Source organism: Cervus canadensis, chromosome 1, assembly GCF_019320065.1.
Source record: "Cervus canadensis isolate Bull #8, Minnesota chromosome 1, ASM1932006v1, whole genome shotgun sequence".
Taxonomy (NCBI): domain Eukaryota; kingdom Metazoa; phylum Chordata; class Mammalia; order Artiodactyla; family Cervidae; genus Cervus; species Cervus canadensis.
Genome location: NC_057386.1, coordinates 53,611,540 through 53,634,375, shown reverse-complemented (window position 1 = coordinate 53,634,375; position 22,836 = coordinate 53,611,540). Strand labels below are relative to the sequence as shown.

The 22,836-nt window shown below is 40.6% G+C and overlaps 1 protein-coding gene across 1 annotated transcript in view; it reads left to right on the top strand.

Annotated features, from left to right (window-relative positions):
- The window catches only part of LOC122451224 (phosphatidylcholine transfer protein-like), a 30,905-nt gene extending 16,918 nt beyond the window's left edge, over window positions 1-13,987 (top strand). Inside the window, exons 2-6 of the mRNA XM_043483917.1 lie at window positions 5,924-6,038; window positions 9,557-9,636; window positions 11,033-11,204; window positions 12,195-12,262; window positions 13,344-13,987. Of these exons, the coding sequence (XP_043339852.1) occupies window positions 5,924-6,038; window positions 9,557-9,636; window positions 11,033-11,204; window positions 12,195-12,262; window positions 13,344-13,409 (501 nt within the window). The 3' untranslated portion in view covers window positions 13,410-13,987. The remainder of the gene's footprint in view (window positions 1-5,923; window positions 6,039-9,556; window positions 9,637-11,032; window positions 11,205-12,194; window positions 12,263-13,343) is intronic.
- The last annotated feature ends 8,849 nt before the right edge of the window (window positions 13,988-22,836 follow it).

Here is a 22,836-nt window from a genome sequence, read left to right as displayed (position 1 = left end):
TGTCTGCCTACAATGTGGGAGACCTGGGTTCTATCCCTGGGTCAGGAAGATTCCCTTGGAGAAGGAAATGGCAACCCACTCCAGTATTCTTGCCTGGAGAATCCCATGGATGGAGGAGCCTGCAAAGAGTCGGGCACGACTGAGCGACTTCACTTTCACTTTTACTCATTGCTGCAAGTAAAATAAAACTGAATTAAAAATGACAATCAAAGAGAGGTTTGTTTTTCTAGCTAACAAGTAGTTTAGAGGTTAGCAGTTGCTGATTTGGATCAGCTTATCAATGTGGCTGGCAAAACTCTTTGAATCTTTTCAGTCCACATCCTCTCGTCTCTTGTCACAAAATAGCTTCTGCAGATGTAAATATCATGTGTATATTCAAAACAGAAAGGAAGTGCCATATAGCCGCTTCTACCTGCATAGGAGACCAGAAAATTTACTAACTATGCATATGACCATAGGGTTTCTCTCTGCAAGAAAGATAGTATGTGTTCTAACAATTTTATTTCTTCTACTAATTGTGTTATACACTTTATAGTCACTGATTCTCTACCATTGAAAAATTTTCCAGATATATGAAGTGTAGCAAATGAAATATCCTATAAATGGAGCATAGAAAATCATGCAATGTGTTTTACTTTAAGAAAAAATGAGCTATTCTTAGAACTGGTTTTCTGGAGGAGCTTTAAGAAAAGCCAAGAACATCTTGAGTAAACTTGTTTGAAGTCATTGAAGTGCTAATGTGGTTGACAAGTACAGCAACAAGTTTGAAAGAGTTTATATAATTTGCAAGAGACTTACACATCAATACTAAAAACATTGCCCAAATAAACTGATTTATTCTCTTTTCTTCTGTACAAACAATGGTACCCAATCTTGATGAGATGCTCCTTTGATACTGGTGACTGTATAGAGAAAGCAACTATCTTAAAGATTTATGAAATGTATAAAGACACTTCAAATATTAATGTCCTTTACTCTAAAATTTAGCTCTAATAAAACTTACTGCTTTCAAAATGAAAAAATGATAAATTATGGACCAGGCTTATATGGAATAATTATTTCATAATATTCACATTTGTAAAATTGTTTGGAAACAATTTTTCAAATAACTTATGAAGATAAATTGGGCATGATCTTTCCATAGCTTTAAAATTGTATTCTTTAAAATAAGAACAGTCAGTCAGTTCAGTCACTCAATCGTGTCCAACTCTTTGTGACCCCATGGACAGCAGCATGCCAAGCTTCCCTGTCCATCACCAACTCCTGGAGCTTGCTCAAATTCATGTCCATTGAGTCTGTGATGCCGTCCAACCGTCTCAGCCTCTGTTGTCCCCTTCTCCTCCTGCCTTTAATCTTTCCCAGAATCAAGGTCTATTCTAATGAGTCAGTTCTTCTTGTCAGGTGGCCAAAGTATTGGAGTTTCAACTTTAGCATCAGTCCCTCCAATGACTATTCAGGGCTGATTTCCTTTAGGATTAATTAGTTTGATCTTGTTGCAATCCAAGGGATTCTGAAGAGTCTTCTCCAATACCAGAGTTCAAAAGCATCAAATCTTTGGCACTCAGCCTTCTCTATAGTCCAGTTCTCACACCCATACATGACTACTGGAAAAACCATAGCTTGTCTATACCAACCTTTGTCAACAAAATAATGTCTCTGCTTTTTAATATGCTGTTCAGCTTGGCCATAGCTTTTCTTCAATGGAGCAAGAGTCTTTAATTTCATGGCTGCAGTGATTTTGGGGGCTAAGAAAAGTCTGTCACTGTTTCCATTTTTTCCCCACCTATTTGCCATGAAGTGATGGGACCAGATGCCATGATCTTAGTTGATGACTGAGTGACTTTCACTTTCAAAATAAGAACACCACCCATTTATACCATGTTACTTTCATTTTGTAACATATGTTACAAATAATTATTTATTTACTTAAAAGAAATATGTCTCATTCCAAAAAAGCATAATACACATTCTTTTCAAGTGCACAGGGAACATCCTCTACAACTGACCACATACTAGAGCACAAAACAAGCCTCAACAAACTTAAGAGTTATAGAAATTATTTCAAGCATCTTTTCTGACCATAATGGCATGAAACTAGAAATCAATCCCAGAAAAATGAAAAAAAGAAGAAACAATTACATGGAGACTAAACAGCATGCTACTAAAAAGTGTTCAAATGATAAAATCAGAGAAGAAACTAAAAAATACTTCAAGGAAATTGACAACAAATACAGAACTATACAAACATTGTGGAATGTGGCAAAAATAGTTCTCAGAGAAAAGTTCATAGTGATACAGGCCTTCTTTAAAAAATAAGTCTCAAGTGAATAATCAAACTCACCACCTAAAATAATAAGAAAAAGAAGAACAAACAAAACTTCAAGGAAGCTTAAGGAAGGAGTTAATAAAGTTCAGAGAGGAAATCAATAGAGATAAAAATAATGGAAATGGAAAAATCAATACAACCAAGACCTGGTTCTTTGAAAGGGTAAATGAATTTGATAAAACTCTGGCCAGGCTCAGCAAGAAGAAAAGCGAGAAGACCAAATAAGCAAAATAAAAAGTGAAAGAGGAAAAACAACTGATACTGAAGTTATATATATAAAACTATGAACAATTATATGCCAACAGATTTGACAAATTAGAAGAAATGGACAACTTTCTAGAATCATACAGCTCACCAAAACTGAATCAAGTAGAAATAGATTGCTTGAACATACCAATCACTAGAAGTGAAATAGAATCTTTAATTTAAAAAAAAAATCTGTGCAAATAGAAGTCCAAGACCAGATGGCTTCACAGGCAAATTCTCCCAAACATACAAAGAAGAAATTAGACTGATCATTCTGATACTCATCCTAAAGTTTGAAGAGAATTAAACCATAATGGAAAAGACTATGGAAAAGAAGATATGTATATCTATAACTGAGTCACTTTAATAAACAGCAAAATGTAATACAACATTGTAAATCAACTGTACTTCAATAAAAAGTTTTAAAAAGAAAAGAAATATATCATGTACTGCAATTAGGTTATTTGTGGATTTTAGCGTTACATCCCAATTACATTTTCTTCACATTTTATAATTTTTCTTAATGAATATGAATTATTTTTATAGTTATAAAAATTCACTTTATTTTTTCAAAGACAAAATGAAGTTGTGAATATGTTTGCTGAGGGCCTCTTTCAGAGGAAACGATTCTTTGATGCAAGAATTTGGATGGGGTTGCTAAACACCTGAAAAGAACATTTTGTTGATGGACAAGGAAAGCTGTCATTCCACAATTTGTCCTCTGGTGTTCTGGCATTTCTCAGTCCTGCTATGAAGGGAGTGTTTAAAGAAAGTTGTCATAATAGTTCATTCTTGGGTATTCACGTAAATCACATTGTTTTATTTTTCTCTTCTTTGAGGGCTTTCTTTTTTCTTTTCTGTAGTATTACAGGACTGAAGTTGCTAAGGGCTAAAATTATCAATACATTCAGGAGGGATGGGAACAAGTTCCAGGAAGCAGTTTGTCTTCATTCATCCAGATAACCAAAGCTAATCCATGTGAAGTTGGGGAAATCATAATCTCTAAACATAGCTATCCTTTTGGTTACTGCGTATAGAAAATGGGGCTGCAGTGTTCCTGAACAGAAGTTTTCTTCCCAAGCTAACTAAAACGTGTGTGGGTGTAGATGTGTGCTGGGTATAAAGCCTCATCTTCTTCCCATCTGTGAACCTGATGGGAGGAGACAGGAGAAGGAGGACTTTTCTCTTGAGTCCTGTCCTTCCTGTGGGGCCTCCGTGGCACAGCACGCATGGGGGTCAGACCTACCAGCTTCTCATTTGCTGGTTGGAAACACTTGGTATAATGCCACATACTCTTAGAGCTGAAACATCCTTATGAATTCAGTTTCAATTTTACTTCCCATTTTCTGCCAGGTACTTTCACAGACATCTGCGATTCCTAAACTGACAATTATTGTCATGCCACCTAAGTCAGGAGACCCTTAAAGCCTCAGGATCTCTAGAAAGATTTCCACATTTACACCTTGACTTCACATAAGTTCTTGGAAGTGTTTAAGAACGTGGGTTCATTCACATTTGGTTAGCCGATAGGACTCCGTTAGCACCTGGAAGTATAGGTACATGTAAAAGGTTCGTTTTTGTTTGTTTGCTTTTGTACTGGAATTAGTCATTAGTTTAATCTTAAGAAAGAACCCTTTGGCAAGAGGGTCAGGAATTGTACAATAAACCTTTTGGCAGTGGGGTTAGGAATTAGTTGCCATTGTACAGAGAGTGAAGTGTATCCACTCCAGCCTACATCCTCGCAGAATATGGCTTAACATGAAAACAGGAAAATCTCTTGTACTTAGAAATCTAGAAATGATCTTTTTTTTCTGAATAAAAAGGACCAGTATGGTTTGAAGCTGGTGTTTTTTCCCCCATTTCGTTCTTCTTCTTCTTCTTTTTTTTTTTTTTTTTAACATTTTTCATTGGAGTATAATTGCTTTACTATGTGGTGTTGGTTTCTGCAACACAACAGCATGAATCAGCTTTAACTATACATACATCCCCTCTCTCTTGTACCTCTCCTCCATCCCTCCCCCATTTCATACCACCCTTCTAGGTTGTCACAGAGCACTAGGCTGAGCTCCCTGTGTTATATAACAGCTTCTACTAGCTTTCTATTTCATATATGTTAATGGATATGTTTCAGTGCTACTCTCTCAATTTGTCCCACCCTCTCCTTATTCTGTTGTATTCAAATCTGTTCTCTATCTACATGTATCCCCTTTTCATTCTTTTATACACAAGTTTTATAGAAAAAAAAAAGCAGTTGCTGAAAAATTTCATCTTGGAATTGGTAAAACAATAATGTTTTGGGTTTCATTATGGCCCATGGTTATCTAAAATAGTCTAAACTCTGCCTATGTGACATTTCCACATGAGTATTTAATAACTCAACTCAACATGCTCAACACTTCAAACTCGACATGCTCAAAGTAGAACTCTTGGTCAGCCCACAGATCGCCACCTCTGCAAGCTTTCTCTCTCTCAGAAAATGGATCTCCCATCTACCTGGCTGTTTAAGCCAATGTTACAAGATTTGTTCTAGCTATCTCTGTCTCTACAGCCAACCTGTCAGCAATATTCTGTTGACATTACTTCCAAAATGTTTCCGTAAATTACTGACTTCTCCCCATCAGTATCATTACCTCTCTGGCCAATCGCCAACCTCTCTTCTCTGGATCATTGCCCTGGTCTTCTTACCCATCTCCTTACTCATTTATTATCTATTTTCTACCAAGAAGCAAGAACTATTTTTTTAAAAATCATTTCCCTATTTTAAGTTATTGACTGGCTTTCTATAGCTATTAGAATAAAATCTTTTTGCCCATTGCCTTGGCTCACAAAGCCCTTTGGACCCAGCCCGCACTACCTCTCTGACCTCAGCTCCTATCACTTTTCTCCATCACAGTTCTCTGGTCTGCCTGACTTTCTGTTCTCTGAGTAAGAAAATCCATCAGTCTGTGGGCCCTCTTCCTACCAGAAATTGACTTTTCTCATCTTCCCATGGCCAGTTCCTTCTAATACTCAGAACAAACTCTTCTGATGAATCCCTCATAGAGACATTCCCTAAACACCTGATAATATACAACAAACCACCAGCCCGCCAAAACTAAACACCAGTTATCACATAACCTTCTTTTATCCTACTTAAATTACCTGGGTAGCTAATCACCAGCACCTGTGGCAAAGAATAAATAGAACTATGACAGCAAGATCAGGAAGATCTTCACCTGTTTTTTTCACCATTGCATTACCAAGACTGCAGAGGTGTTCAGTAGTGATACTGCACAAGCAACTATTTTCCATATGCTGTGTGATAGCAACTTGGGAATCAATAGTTTGTTTCTACCTGTTCTCATTTTACAGCCAACTGGACTTTATGAGTATAAGCTCATTGGTACTCTGAGAGCTCCACCAGATCTACTTGCAGATATCTGTATGGATTTAGGCTATATAAGACGGCAGATCCCACAGGTTACAGGTGAGCAACATATATTCCTTCTAAAAAATCAATTAGAAGGTAGAATCTATTGCTATTTTATCTAACCAACAGAGATCAATAGGTTTAGTTTCTATCATACTATGTTCCATTTTAAATTTTGGCTTAAATATCTGAGGTGCTGGGCTGAAATATGCCTTCAATATTTCTAGGACTTCCTTTTTATACTTTAATAGATTCACACACCTGTTGAACTTACTACAAGTTTGTTGTCTTGAGTATATATATATATATATATATATGAGATGTATACAACTGGAAGAGCATAGAAGGCTTCTTGGAGGAGGTGGTTTCTGAGCTTTGTTTTAAAAATTGAATCAAAGTTTTATAAACAGCAAGAATATACACACATGGTGAGGTGAAAAGTGAAGGGTGAGTGTGTTAAGGACATTTGGTCCAGGGAACAGTATGAGTAAAATGAGGAAGGCATGAAACAACATGAATTTTTTTTTTTTTTTTTTTTAATCTGTGAGCAGTTGGGTGTTTTTGGGTTGTTGGGGTAGCAGAATCTGGAATTAGCCTGGGAGGAGAATCCAGAGACCCAAGGGCCTAGGCTGGCCACCTGACTACACTTCTTAGATTTTTCCCTAGAAATGATGGAGAGTTATGAGTGGCATTAGATAGGGGATCTTTCTGGCACTTAGAGTGGGGAGTGGTCTCTGCGGTCCCAGGCACAGTAGAATAGATACAGCTAGCCCAGGGGCCAGAAACCCTGCCGGGCACTTGCTGTGATTAGGAATCTTGGTTGCAGGGAAGAAAAGCTAACAAATTGCAGTGTAATGAAGGGAAAAAGTGTTTATTGGTTTGTGATGTTGTAAATCCATGGGTGTCTGGTTTCCAGGATAGCTGCACACAATACTTCGTTTCTCCAGCTTGACTCTGTTTTCTTCTGAATTGACCACATTCTCAGGCAAATTCCTGTGTCATGCAGAGAGGCCACCAGAAGATGCAGGCTTACATTCTAACCAAGTACACAACCCCAGAGGAACAGGAACTTTCCTACTGATGGCATCCAGAGTCTCAGGATTGGCTCTTATCGCCTCAGCCTGGATCATATATTATTTCCTTGGGGATGTTTGTCATGGTTTAGGGCCACATACTGTTTTCAAATACTCTTACTTTATGGGGAATGATGGTGATATATATTCAAGGAAAAGCCAGCTGTTCTCTGTCCATCTCCCTACCAGTTATGGTTCAGTCATGTGCTGTAGCCATTTACAGAGCCTCTGATGTGTGGTACTTGATATCAACAGTCCACACTATGGAGTATGCTCCAGAGGCTGCAGTAGGTTGACTTCTCTGGAATAATCCTGAGGTTCGTAACCTCATTCTGGTCCTCCCAGATCTTCTATAAGCTGCCTGAGAACCTTTACAAAGCCACTTTTGGGCCTAAACTTGCTAGAGTGGGAAGCCAAGATTCTGTCCACATATGCCTTCCCTAATCACTGTGACCATGTTTTGCTCATTTTCCCAGCCCTGAAATTAACACTGAGTCAGTCTGGGAATACCAGACCACCTGACCTGCCTCTTGAGAAATCTGTATCCAGGTCAGGAAGCAACAGTTAGAACTGGACATGGAGCAACAGACTGCTTGCAAATTGGGAAAGGAGTATGTCAAGGCTTTATATTGTCACCCTGCTTATTTAATTTATATGGATCAAGCACAGGCTGGAATCAAGATTGCTGGGAGAAATATCAATAACCTCAGATATGCAGATGAAACCACCCTTATGGCAGAAAGTGAAGAAGAACTAAAGAGCCTCTTGATGAAAGTGAAAGAGGAGAGTGAAAAACTTAGCTTAAATCTCAACATTAAGAAAACTAAGATCATGGCATCCGGCCCCATCACTTCATGGCAAATAGATGGGGAAACAGTGGAAACATTGGCTGACTTAATTTTGGGGGGCTCCAAAATCCCTGCAGATGGTGATTGCAGCCATGAAATTAAAAGACGCTTACTCCTTGGAAGGAAAGTTATGAGCAACCTAGACAGCATATTAAAAAGCAGAGACATTACTTTGACAACAAAGGTCCACATAGTCAAGGCTATGGTTTTTCCACTGGTCATGTGTGGATGTGAGAGTTGGACTGTAAATAAAGCTGAGCGCTGATGAACTGATGCTTTTGAACTGTGGTGTTGGAGAAGACTCTTGAGAATCACTTGGACTGCAAGGAGATCCAACCAGTCCATCCTAAAGGCGATCAGTCCTGGGTATTCATTGGGAGGACTGATGTTGAAGCTGAAACTCCAATGCTTTGGCCACCTGATATGAAGAGCTGATTCATTTGAAAAGACCCTGATGATGGGAAAGATTGAAGGCAGGAGGAGAAGGGGATGACAGAGGATGAGATGGTTAGATGGCATCACTGACTCAATGGACATGAGTTTGAGTAAACTCCAGGAGTTGGTGATGGACAGGGAGGCCTGGCGTGCTGCGGTCCAAGAGGTCTCAGAGTCGGACATGACTGCACGACTGAACTGAACTGAACAGCCCTGTTTAAAGCAAATAGTGGAGAAGGATGGAAAGGATGATGCCCTGAAGGAGAATGAGATTCTGGTGCAAGAAGGGGAGAGTCATAGCAGACCAGGCCAAAGCAGCAGATGTCCACTCATTCCCTTCCTTTCAGGTCATCGTCAACTCTTGTAGTGATGGACTGATACATTCTTTACTCAGTGGTCTGCTTCTAATAGGTTTTCTTTCTTTCAAAACCTGAATTAAATAACACATTTCTGTGCCGTCAGCACCTTCTCAGAGGCTTCTCTTGGTTCCTTCAGAAGCTTAGGCTTGGCTCCTTCTCTAAATGGTTTGTTAGAAGCTTCCCACACAGCTTGCAGGCAGATGCTGTATACTTCATAGCATCGCTTTGCTCTCTCTCTCCAAGAGCTGATGCTGCTTGCACACAGTAGCATGGTGGATATTAAGGAAATTTGGTCCCTGTAACTGTGACATAAAGCAACGTGGGAGTGAGACAAGAAACTTAGAGTTAACATAGTTAAGCCACTTTCTAGCTTTTTAGGAAGGACAGTAACCTCTCTGGAAACTTCATTTCTAAACTGGGTTGCTCAGTTCCAGGATACCTATAATATGTCACAAAATTTAAGATGAGGAGAAAGGTCACAACAGGAAAAATTATTGGTACTGTAGTGCCATCTGACGATTACCAAGATTTTAGAACTTGAAAATTTATTTTTGGATGCCTAATTTTGTTTCACTGTGTTCTGTCTTAGAATGTTGTTTGTGGTATACAATGAACTAGTTTTGTTGGGTTCTTTTATTTTTACTGTGTTTTTATATCTACCAGACACTGTCCCTGGGCAACAAGATTTCAGTGGTTCTAAATATCTGACTTTCTCTAAAATTCAATGCCTCATGACTTAGTGATTTATTACCCTACAGGGTTGTTGTATCAAAGTTTCTTGTTAATTGAAGCCAAAGGGACTTCCAGATGCAATAACATCTTTTGTGTTGTTGGTTTTTTTGCTTTGCTTTGTTTAATAGAAGCCTATGAAACAGACTGCAATGGGGAAACAGTGATCTACATGAAAATGGAGTTCCCTTTTTTATTGTCCAGAAGAGACGTATCCTTTTCGAACACATACTATTAGCTTTCTAAGTGTTTTTGTTCCCCATGGCCACTACCCAATGGCGGTATATCCAGAAGGTGTGGACAACATGATCTTTGACTCTTGCATAAGCAACTGCTAAAGCTCTTGCCTTTTGTGTAGCTTTCAGAAACCTCAGAGTGTGATTTCTAGGTCAGACTACATGGAGCATCTATAACCGTGGGAAGGCAGCTCATACTTTCCTGGGAATTTTCCTAGAAAATCCTTGTACCACAGATTTGGGGGCCTGAAGACAACTTTTCCTTAAGGGTATTCAATACACTCCCTCGGTCTGTAGAGGAGGAAGCTGGGACCCAGAGAGTTAAGGTCACACACACACTCAGGCGGTTAGCAGCCAACTCGGGGATGGAGCTCAAGCCCCACATTTCCAGCTCTCTCCACCTCCCCTCCTCCCCCAGCATTGGCTCTGGGCCCTGTGTGTGTGTGTTTCTTGCTCAATTTCTTCAAATCTAATTATCTTCCCTGAAACAGGGCCATAGACATAGTGGCTGGTCTGTGAATCTTTATTGAGGTGAAATGATTATATTACTCTTGGTGAACCAGAACCAGTGAGGACATATGCCTACTAATATTTGGGTATCCACATATCTTCCTATGGTCACCAGGTGTAAGTAACCTTGCCTGACGATCCTCTGTGCACAGAGGTCAATGATTAGAGCTTAAGGGGAGGACAGAGAGTGATGACTCCACTGTTTCCTGAGTGAGATTCTGCTCCAGTCTTTCTCCAATGCCCCCACCAAGCCTGTCTACAGGCAGTGTTACCCCTCTTTTCTTGCACAGTGAAGCTGAATCTCAGCAAAATTAAGTTGCCCAGGATCACAGCTGATAAATGACCAATCCTCTGAGATCTCATTGCTTTACTGGAGAAAGGAGGAGTGAGTTCCCCTCATAATTAGAGCTGCAAGGAATCATTGACAGGCAGGTAATGCACGTTCTTGAGCTTCCCAGGTGGTTCAGTGGTGAAGAATCTGCCTGCCAGTACAAGATATGCAGGAGCTTTGGGTTTGATCCCTGGGTCAGGAAGATTCCCTGGAGGAGGACATGGCAACCCACTCCAGTATTCTTGCCTGGGAAATCCTATGGACAGAAGAACCTGGGGTCAGAAAGAGTCAGACAGCAGTTGGGAACTGAGTATGTACACAATGCCTGCTATGAAGAGAAAACACCAGGTGGGAGGCCACAGGGTTTTGCAGGGAAGTTAGGCAGACCAAGTAGGAAGTGAACTGACAGTTTAAGAGAGCAAACGCCACGTGGAGGCAACAACATAATTTCCTTTTGCTTCTGACTTGTGGGCTTTCCTTTTATCCATCTGAGGGGCTTCCCTCTTGTCTCGCCTTGACCGGCAGTGCAGTGCGTCTATGTGCAGCAGAGGCGAGAACTGGACTTCAGGGGGCGGAAGGTGCAGGTGTTCCTGGCCAAGACCACCTCGGTGCCACAGTTCCCAGAGAGGTCAGACTTCATCCGCGTGAGACAGTGCCAGGTGAAGCTGGCCGTGGAGAGCAACGGCAGTAACCGGAGCAAAGGTAAAAAGAAGGCATCTGTTGGTGTGCTGCTGCGCCCTGTGAAGTATGAGCAGTCCCTGTGAGGTACGTAAAATGCATGATGCATTTTCCCTGAGGTCAGAGACTGGGCATGGGTTCAAAGGAAACAGAGGAGACTCAGTTCACCCCTGAAGTTTGGCTACAATGCAAGGTGGATGTTTAAATCTGATCAATCTATTTTTTACTTACTCTTGCATTGTCCAGATGAAATCAGAACATCGAAGTGAACCAAAAGGTTTAGGAATTCACTTCAGGCTGCTCTTGTATGGCACATTCTGGCAGGAGATGGGCAGGAAGGCTAGTGGGACCATCTCTGAGGAGGTGCCTCTCACTCAGCAAAAGCTGAGAGGCTCAGGACCTGTCTGCCTTGAGTTCCATACTCAGGAGAGAATCTGGGAGGGGTTTATGTGGCCACCTCCTGGACTGGAAGGGGTGTGGCCTTGAGACTGCGGTAAAATCTGAACAGTAGTTCTGATGTGTGTTAGATCTGCCACCTTGGGTGCATCACCCCACTCTTCTAAGTCTCAATTTTATTGTTTATAAACCAGAGTTTAATTTTATCAATTTTTATAATTAAGATAATTGAGAGAAATAATTAAATGAAATATATATCCAAATATCTAGCACTTATGCTATGCTATGCAATGCTATGCTAAGTCACTTCAGTCATGTCCAGCTCTATGGACTGTAGCCTGCCAGGCTCCTCTGTCCATGGGGATTCTCCAGGCAAGAATACTGGAGTGGATTGCCATGCCCTCCTCATCTAGCACTTGCCGCGGGTTTAATAAATAGCAGCAGAATGTGCCTTGGCTGTTTGCCAAAGTGTGTGCATAAGTCTCCCATAAAGGAGATGGGAGAGTCCACTTGAATTGTGTGTTACCTCCTTCCTGAATTCCTTGGCCTGCATATAAACCTGGATGTTTGCTGCTGTATTTTTCCTCCTTTTGAACTGCCCTTCCTTTCCCTCTCTAGTGTTCATTTACTGCTTCATAAACCCTGGTGGCCGTATTCCATCCTGGATCATCAACTTGGCTGCCAAGGTGAGACCCCCCAGTGGCAGGAGGGGAAGTGAGCCTGACAGATGTTGACTGAGCCTGAGGGGCTGTCAGACTGAAGAGACATACAGTCTCGGGCCTCACGATGCTCTTTGATGAAGCAGCATGGTTGACTGACTTTGGTGAGGACTGGGGTTGCCAACACCTAGGGCCGAGGTTGGGACAAAAGACCAAAATCTTTACCTGGAATATCAGCTCCACGCTACTTTCCCACCAAGATCCCGCCAGAATCAGTCTGGAACCTTTGGATAATAACCTGCTCCTTGTGGGAAAAGGGTGCCTGTGGATGCTGTATCTGCTTATGGAGGAGTTAGGCCAACATGGCTTGGGAGACAATGAGATACGTTCAAGCCTGGGGAAGCCTCCAGTTTTGTTTTTGTGTTTTCTTTCTATAAGGAGCAGGGGCTTCAGTGGTATGCAGATCACTCACGGAGACCATTCAGTCTGCTTTGTGAGGTCCTACTTATAGGCTGGTGGGCTCACCAATTCCCAGGGAGAGTGAAAAAGTACACAAACTTGAGTAAAACACATCATGCTTTGAATTCTGGTCCTACTTCTGACTATGTAATCTAGGGAAGCCATGGGGATGGATATTTCCACAATGTGTAGAAGGAGTAACCAAAACAACATTTGGGGAAAGTCTGGCCAATGTTCAACACTAACTAAGGGATGACATATCCTGCCTCTTGCTCCCAATTCTTACCAATTTCTAATTCTGTAAAGCAAGTCCTTTTTTTTCATCTTTTTGGAAGAATCACACAGCCCAGCCCAGTCCCATTTCCTGAGTTTTCTATTTCTTTTCAAAAACAGTGTCTTAGAATTATCTTAGATTTCTATTAGCAAATGCTAAAATATGCAAGGTCTGACAACTGTGGCCTCTACCTTACCTGTGCCCTGAGTCTTACCTTTTTCATCATCAGTGACAACATTCTGTTGAAATTTTATCACGAGTGCTATTGTCATATTTATTATTCCCCAAGGCATCTTCCTTCACTGTTGCCACATCCTGATAATCAAGAGTAGTTGCTGTGAGGACAGAGTAATGACAATCTCCTTTTCTTTGCAGAATGGAATTCCTGGCTTCCTTGCTAACCTGGAGGATGCCTGCCTGAGGTACCAGAGGAGAACCTGAGAGATTTGGGAGCTTTTTGTTTATGAATGATGTTCCTGGAAGTGCCACAACTACTGATGCTCAGCATATCTGTCATTTTTCCATCTCAGAAGCCTGCACACTCTCCAGAACCTTGTGCCCAAGTGTGCCAGCCTGATGCCTAGCTTCCTTTCCCATCCTCCCCACTCTGGGACACACCGCCTTGTTTCACTGTAGAATATGGTTCAGATTCGGAAAACCCTTGCTTGTTTATTTTTTAAAAGGGGAATCCTCAGGAGGGAACCCAGTCATTCCATTGTTCCATTCTAGGGGGATGGTGGGTGGAGGACTGATAACACTGCCTAAGAGTAACTGACCCGAGCAAGTTGTCTCCTTCCCATGTGTGAGTTTTTGCAACACAAGAGGGTGACTTCTTCTTGCAGGTGCATGACCTTCAGAGTTGACTCGCAGTACAGCAAGAGTGGAAGACTCATGTCCATGTCCCTTTGGCTTTGCTGACTTGATTTGCCTGACTTGAAATGATAATCTTCCAAGCCCCTCCGCATTTCTATTTGTAGAGGATCATGAGCAGTTTCGATTTCAAATCATTTTGAAAAATGTTGCAGACCTGAATACGTGTATAGGGTGGTGACAGTTATCTCAGTACTGGTGTCTGGGTTTTTCTCTGCCACTGGAGAAGGCTGTCTGTACCTCATTAGCTCTGAATTTCTGGACACTGAGGCATCGAGACAGCTCTGGCAGTTAACAGAAACCAACCTGTTTTACACACAGCATTGAAAAAGTTGTCTTTTAGGCAAGAAATGGATTTCTCTTCTAGAATGTTTGGAGATGTCAGAGGGATAATTCTTGTTGTTGTTTAGTTGCTCAGTCATATTTGACTCTTTGCAACCCCATGGACTGCAGCATGCCAGGCTTCCTGTCTTACACATCTCCCAGAGTTTGCTCAAACTCATGTTCATTGAGTTAATGATGCCACCCAACCATCTCATCCTCCCTGTTCTCCTCCTGTCCTCAATCTTTCATAGCAGAAGGGTGTTTTCCAGTGAGTTGGCTCTTTGCATCAGGTGACCGAAGTATTGGAGTTTCAGCTTCAGCATCAGTCCTTCCTATGGGTATTCAGGACTGATTTCCATTAGGATTGACTGATTTGATCTCCTTGTAGTCCAAGGGGCTCTCAAGAGTCTTCTCCAGCACCACAGTTCAAAAGCATCAATTCTTTGGTGATCAGTCTTCTTTATGGTCCAACTCTCATATCTGTACATGATTACTGGATAGAAAACATAGCTTTGACTGGACAGATGTTTGTAGGCAAAGTGATGTACTACTGTCAGGGCATCTCGCTGGGTTGAGAGTGGCCTGCAGGTTCCGGGGCACTGGCAGCAGCAGCCCTGGGAGGCACAGCAGGCATACTGGCCTAAGTCCTTTAGGAGGAGGCTGCCATTCCCCCATCATAGAGTCTATAGCCTACCATAAAGACTGCAAACTCTAGGACGGGCTGCCTTAGGCCAGGCTACAGGGAGGGAGCACAGCCCCACCTACCAGCAGAAAATTGGATTAAAGATTTACTGAGCATGGGCCTGCACACCAGAACAAGTCCCAGTTTTCCCCACAGCCGGTCCCTCCCATCAGGAAGCTTGCACAAGCCTCTTATCCTCATCTATCAGAGGGCATACAGAATGAAGACCACAATTACAGAAAACTAACCAAAATGATCACATGGATCACAGTCTTATGTAACTCAGTGAAATTGACCCATGCCATGTAGGGCCACCCGAGAAGGACAGGTCACGGTGGAGAGTTCTGACATGATGGAGAGATCTTTCTCCACTGGAGAAAGGAACGACAAATGACTTCATCATTCTTGCCTTGAAAAGGGATAATAGTTCTCTTATTATTGAATTAGTATGGTGGTTGACTCTACAGTTTTCTCTCAGGAATTCTACCTAAGTTATCCACTTCTCCCACCACCAGGACACTTTCCATTTTCTACTTTTCTCTTGAAATTTGGAAGGAAAGATATTCTGTGTACAAAGGGACAGTCTTAAAATCTCAGGTAACATTTTAATTACTGTGTGTGATGGTACCAAACCTTGATTGATGGGCATAAAATTTCAGCATTTAATTCCCAGAAGCAGCAAATTTATTAATGGGACACCTCAGATTTTGTCTTTTCTCTTTAGAAGGGGAAGTGGATTGAATACCAAATAAATAGTGACTTATACTTGTCCTGTCTTCAGTCTCCTTCCTGCTTTGTTCCTTTTGTGTGAATGCATCTGTTAGGTCTCTTCAGTTTGTAGGTCACATCCTATCTAACTCACGTATTTGAATATAAAAGATATTTTAGACTCACTTACATGTAAGACCAAATGTAGAGTGGTCTCAAGTAGGGGTTTATGGGTGCTTAAAGTGGCATTTGGAATCAACTCTGTCCTTTAAGCTTTCTTTAATGTTAGGCTGTTTTTGCTGGCAGGATCACTTCTGTTAGCAAAGGGTTGGCCTGCATCTTCCCAGGTTCATAGCAAGCCAATAAAAGACAGCATTTCTCTCCAGTAGATCCAGAACCATCCTATGCTTCCCTCTAAAACATATGCCAATCCCTGCTGCAGTCACTGTGGTCACATGGACAGAACTGTGCAAATTAACAATTACTTCATAAATGTGTCATTAAAATATCACTATCAGTAAGGTGGCTGGAATTTAATTTTAGGTAAAGTAAATGTGAATGTCTCATGTAATTGAGGTCAAGTTACCAGTCATTTGTCATTGAAAGACAAGTACTAAAATTATAGCCTTTGAGTAGAGAGGTGACATGAAATGCTGTCAGGCAAACTGTATATTTAAACAGTATTTTATGATCTGCTAAAAACACTGAGATTACTAAGAATACTAACATTCTAGGTAGGAGATTTTTTATTTTTTAGGAGATTTTTCAAAAGTCACTAAGCTTGCTCTGATTAGTAGAATTAAGGCCCTTTTGACATTCAAGATTTCTGAATCAGGGAAGGCAGTCCTACATAGCACTGAAACTTGAGGTTACATGGGAAACTGAGAACCCCTGAGCAAACAGTAAACTTCTTGTTGCTCAGTCACTAAGATGTTCAACTCTTTTGACCCCATGGACTGCAGCATGCCAAGCTCTCCTGTGCTTCACTATCTCCTGGAGTTTGCCCAAACTCACATCCATTCAGTTAGTGATACTATCCAAATATCACATCCTCTGTGGCCTGTTTCTTCTCCTGCTCTCAATCTTTCCCAGCATCAGGGTCTTTTTCAATGAGTCAGCTCTTTGCATGAGGTGGCCAAAGTATTGGAGGTTCAGCATCAGTCCTTCAAAGGATATTCAGCATTGATTTCCTTCAGGATTAATTAGTTTCATCTCATTGCAGTCCAGGGGACTCTCAAGAGTCTTCTCTGGCACCACAATCTGAAAACATCAATTCTTCAGTGCTCAGCCTTTTTTATGGTCCAACTCTTACATCTGTGTATTACTACCAGAAAAGCCATAACTTTGACTATATGGATTTTTGCCGGCAAATAATGTCTCTGCTTTTTAATACTCTGTCTAGATTTGTCACTGCTTTCCTTCCAAGGACCAAGTATCTTCTAATTTCATGTCTGCAGTCACCATCCACAGTGGTTTTGGAGCCCAAGAAGATAAAATCTGTCACTGTTTCCACTTTTCCCCCTTCTACTTGCCATGAGGTGATGGGACTGGATGACATGATCTTTGTTTTTTGAATGTTGAATTTTAAGCCAGCTTTTTCACTCTGCTTTCAGTTTCATCCAGAGATTCCTTAGTTCTTCTTCACATTCTTCCATTAAAGTAGTATCATCTGCATATCTGAGGTTGTTGATATTTCTCCTGGCAATCTTGATTCCATCTTGTGCTTCAACCAGCCTAGCATTTCACATGATGTACTCTGCATAGAAGTTAAATAAGTGGGGTGACAATATACAGCCTTGGCATACTCCTTTCCTAATTTCGAGCCAGTCCATCTGTTCCATGTCTAGTTTTAGCTATTGCTTTTTTACCTGCATACAGTTTTCTCAATAGGCAGGTAAGGTGGTCTGGTATTCCCATCTCTTTCAAAATTTTCCAGTTTGTTGCGATCCACACAGTCAAAGGCTATAGTATATGAAGCATAAGTAGATTTTTTTTTTTCTGGAATTCCCTTGTTTTCTCTATGATCCAATGAATGTATCCAGCTTGTATATCTGGACATTCTTGGTTCATGTATGCTGAAGCCTGGCTTAAAGGATTTTGAGCACTACCTTGCTAGCATGTGAAATGAATGCAATTGTGCTGTAGTTTAAACATTTTTTGGCATTGCCCTTCTTTGGGGCTGAAATGAAAGCTGACTTTTTCCCATTCTGTGGCCACTGCTGAGTTTTGCAAGTTTGCTGCCATTGGGAGCAGCACTTTAATAGCATCATCATTTAGGATCTGAAATAACTCATGTGGAATTCCATCACCTCCACTAGCTTTGTTTGTAGTCATCCTTTCTAAGGCCCGCTTGACTTCACACTCCTGGATGTCTGGCACTAGGTGAGTAACCACACCATCGTGGGGGTCCGGGTCGTTAAGGCCTTCTTGTACAGTTCTTCTGTATAGTCTTGCCACCTCTTCTTAATCTCTTCTGCTTCTGTTAGGTCCTTACTGATACCTTTCACCCTGTAGAACTCATCTTCCAGTGTCAAATCTTTTGCTTTTTCATGCCATTCATAGTGTTCTTCAGGCAAAAATACTGGAGTGATTTCCCTTTCCTCCCTCCAATGGACCTCATTTTGTCAGAACTCTCCACTATGTCAGAACTCCCCACCTGTCTTGGGTGGCTCTCCATGGCATGGCCTAACTCAGAGCTTCATTGAGTTATGCAAGTCCCTTATGCAAGACAAGGTTTTGATCCATGAATGGGGCATATAGCAAATGTCAGGGGCCTGAAAAACATAGAACTAGTGTTTTGGAGGTTGACCTGTATTCCTCAGGGTCTGCCTCTCCCTTAGGGGCTGAAAGTGTCATTTGGAGCTCCTTTCTATTGCTAGGATGGATGCAGCCAATTCTAATTGATTTTTGCTCAAACAAACTCTTAAAAATCTTAATACTCTTCAGCTTATCTTTTAACAGCTCTGGTGTCAGAAGAATGAGCTGAGCCAAAAGGACCTCAGCAGCACAATCAAGGATACTTGGATGTCTGCTGAGTTTTTGAGCTCACTGTTCTCCCACTGCTTCTGGAAGTGGTGAGCAAGCCCTTCTCAAATTCTAGCTCTGCAGTTTTACATGAGTGTTTGTACTTATTTTAGCATTTGTTTCTCTGGACTGGGGCCCCAAAGTTTTCCAGAAAGAGACTAAATCTGACTTAGAAATTGGTCTGGGTCTCAGATTGGACTTGGTCCAGCTTAGAAACTGGACTCAGTCCAGAGTCAGACTGGGTCTTATTTAAGTTGGACTGAGTCCAGTGTGAGGCCTCAGGAGAATAAACTTTTGTTTTAAGGCTGGACAAATAAGCTACCTTTACCAGAAGTAATCTTGATCTTGGTGACCACAGGGGAGAAATTTTACCCCAGATTTCCTTATCATTCATGATATTATCTAGAACAAAAGTGATCTCAGTCAACTACTCATGATAAAGGGTAGAGGAAAAATGATTTTTCCTTCTCTAAAAATTTTTGGTGATCAGGATGGGACCCATTGGGACATCCTTCTTACTCCAGAGCCTGCAGACAGCAAAGGTAAGGGTTCTTACCAAAGTCAGCTCTCTCATCTCTGTCTCCATCTGTGGTGCTTATTTAACAGAGCAAGATTAAATTGCACTTTCTCCCTTCCTTTCCAAATTTAGATTGACAGGGAGAAAACATTTAAATGTATCAGATCTTTGAACTGTGACTCTCAAATTTGCTTTTGAGTCCACTTTCATTGTAGATCCCTTCTACCCCAAAGACAGTCATTTCCTTCTTGTTTGTCTAACTATTGTCGTGAGAACTTGGCTTAGCAAAAGCCAGGTTGGGATCCCCCAAAATTTTGACTTGGAAGGACCGTGGGTTGCACTCCATGAGCAGCTGTGGTTTTATCCCTGTTGCCAGCTCTCAGCCTTTTCTTCATTTTGTTTACTCTTGGGACTTGCTCTAGATCTTGGGAAGATAATGTCTTTTGCACTCTCTTTGGGGACTTCTCTTGTTCCCATGGATTGTTCAATACTACCAGAAATATGTACTGTTTGTCCAGCTCAAACTTTTTTTTTTTTCCCCAGATCAAACTTGACAATATATTTGGCAAGGTTCTCTTTTTTTTAAATTTTTTAAGTAGCTCTTTTGTAGGGAACTGGCCAAATATGAAGCTGATAATAAGTGCCTGATGGGAATTTGTTTTTAAGCCTTCTCCACCAAGCTAAAATTAAACTTTACACCATGAGGGCAAGAAAAACTGAAGCCTGCATGATGGACTTACCAAAACACTCCAAAGACACACAATTCTAAATCGAGAACATAAGAATCTTTTTGTATATATAATTTATTTTCTTATTAAAGGATAATTGCTTTATAGAATTTTGTTGTTTTCTGTCAAGCCTCAACACGAATGGTGTGTGTGTGTGTATATCTATATATGTATATATATATCTCCTCTCCCTTTTGAACTTCCTTCCCATCTCCCTCCCCATCCCACCCCTCTAGGTTGAGAACATAGGAATCTTGATTTCCATCTTAGTTGAAGATCTCCTCCCTGATGTAAAGAAGCAAACAGGATAATAAGGATGGATGGGTGGGTTGGCCTCCATATTATTCAAATTGCCACTCAATTCTTTGAGGAACTAAAGAAACCTATATTATCTTACAAACCACGCCTTTATTATAACTGAAAAGGAGGCTCTAGGAAGAATTCAAAGCCCACTTGTCCTTTTTACCAATGCCCAAATGTACCCTTTTCATCTCAAAATGTTTGCAGATATTCTAAAAGTTATGGACTTACGGAACAAAAGTCCTTGGTGCAACTTTCATTCTTTCTTTGTGTCTTTGAGATGTAAATATTTTGCATAGTCTTCTCTAGGATACAGAGGAATTCTCATAAGAAGAAGAGAAAATAGTTCATTTTGATAATTTGGAGAAGGAAACATCTTAAAAGTCTCACTCAGAAATATTAGTAAAAACCTATCTGAGGATATAACCCTAATTTGCTCCATCTTCCAGAATCACAATGGACCCAAATCTTCTTTTATAAACCACTGAGTTTCATATTATCATACCTGTTTATTTATTTCTCTATCTATATCTTATAGTGAATTTTTTGTACTTCTGAATTATATTTCCAAAATTATTTTTAAAGGCTCCAGTAAATTGACTTGAAGTTCAATAAGAAATATACAAATCAAGTGTACTATCAGAAATATAGAAACTAACCCAAATGTTTTCCAGATACATGTGATCGAGGATAATATTTGGTAAATAAACCTATCTTACAAGGACAATTGAGTGGTGCTACAAAAATAATGGAAAATTCCCTCATTTTAATCTGGTTATATGCCCAAACTTCTAAACAAGAAATGGTTCAGCTATAGGAGCCAATTAAATTACTATAAAACATTCCTTCATCTATAAAACACATCTTTTTTTCCTTTGCCAACTAAAAATTGTCACTCACCACCTGGCACTGCAAGAGTGATGTCCCCAGCTACTGCAGTCACTGACCTTCAATAGACCTTGAAAGGAGTTCAGGGCAGAAATGAGGAATGAAGCATTCAGTGCTCTGGGAAGTTCTGGCAAAAAGGATTTTTGCATAGTTGAATATTTTCAGAAGATTTTAATAGCCCAATTTCTTGCTTTTTCTTCTATCTAGAAAATCACTAAAACTATTAATGGACATCTGCTCCACATGAATGGCAGCAATCTTTCTGAGACGAGTGGAAACCCTCTGCCAAAATGTTTGCTTGACTGCATGTATCCCCCTTCACTAAAATCACATATATACTGACCTCCCCTGCCCACTTTTCAGAGCAGTTCCTCAGAGATATCTGAGAGGCTGAACCCTGGGCTATAGTTCTCATTTTGTCTCAAGTAAAATTTAACTCACAGCTCTCACATTGTGCTTTTTTTGTTGACAACTTTGGCAATCAACAAAGAGACCCAGAGCAGACTTGTTGCCTTCTTCTGAACTTTATGAAGAACCAGAGGTCGGTACCAATAGAGACCTCCTGTGCCCATCCACCTTCTCAGAGTTCAGATGAATTTAGAGTGAGTCTCTCTTGGTTCTTGCATCTCGCTTATAGGTTGGTGATCCTGAGTTCTATTTGGTGGTCTATAACAGGTATCTGGCCCCCAGTTGAAAGATACTGGGGGAAGCAGGGCAGTTGAAAGACACTGGGAAAATTTCCCACCCAGTTGAAAGAAATTAGTTTGCTCAGTTCAAAGACACTGAACGACCTGAGGCTAAGTGGCAAGATAGGAGGCTGATCTGACATATTTTCTCAATTTGGGTGCCTTAATAAAATTTACTCGGATAAAGTGAAGATATAGATGTTATTTTTTTTTTTTTTTACAAAGAAGAGTGACAAGATTCCTCCCAGTTAATTATGGCTTTCCAAGGCAACTGAGAAATTTACAAGAGTGCTGGAGGCAGAGTCCTCATACCTTGCAGTAGTACCATAGGGAAATCCATTCATTAATAAAGAGACTTGATCATCTAGGGATCATGAACGAGAATTGGCCATTCAGTGATCTGACCACCCATGATAAAACCAAGATCTAAGCACCAAAGGAAGACACTAAGATGCTTTAAGAGGAAGCGAAATAACTCTGGGGTGATGGTTAATGGAGTTAAGCTCATAAGCAGCACATCAGCCCATCACACAATTTCATTAGTAAGTTTTATTTCCAAACAAATTCAACTTTAAAATGGGAATTAAGCTTACCAAACAGAGAAATGCAGGGTGCCAGAAAACCAGCCACTGACTAATACCCAGACAGGTTTACGTATGTACAAAACTCTTACTTACTCAACTAGGAAGCAAAGGACAATTTTGCCCTGAAAGTGGATGATATGGGCTCTTTTATTTTGTACAAGTTGCTGGAGAAAGTTGGCCTGATTAAACATCTTTTTTTCAGAATTCTGATTCTGAGGGAACAAATCCCTCTAGGAGATTTTCCCTCCCTGTGTCTTGAGATGTTTTGTTCTACCACAGTTTCCAGGAATGCTTATCTTATCTAGAACATCTTGAAACTGAGGGGCTAGAAAAGGGGAAAAGAGGACTTTTAAAATTTACCATATTCTAATTGCTATTTATAAAGTAGAGAATTTTATATTGTAATACTGGTTCATGACTAGGTTTACAGAATGAAGCTATGAGATCTCTGGTTGGGTCTGTCTTTATACCTATGTGTGCAATATTATCAAAATTAATTTGCAAATTAATTTTACTTAATTAACTTAAGGGCTTCCCAGGTGGTGCTAATGGTAAAG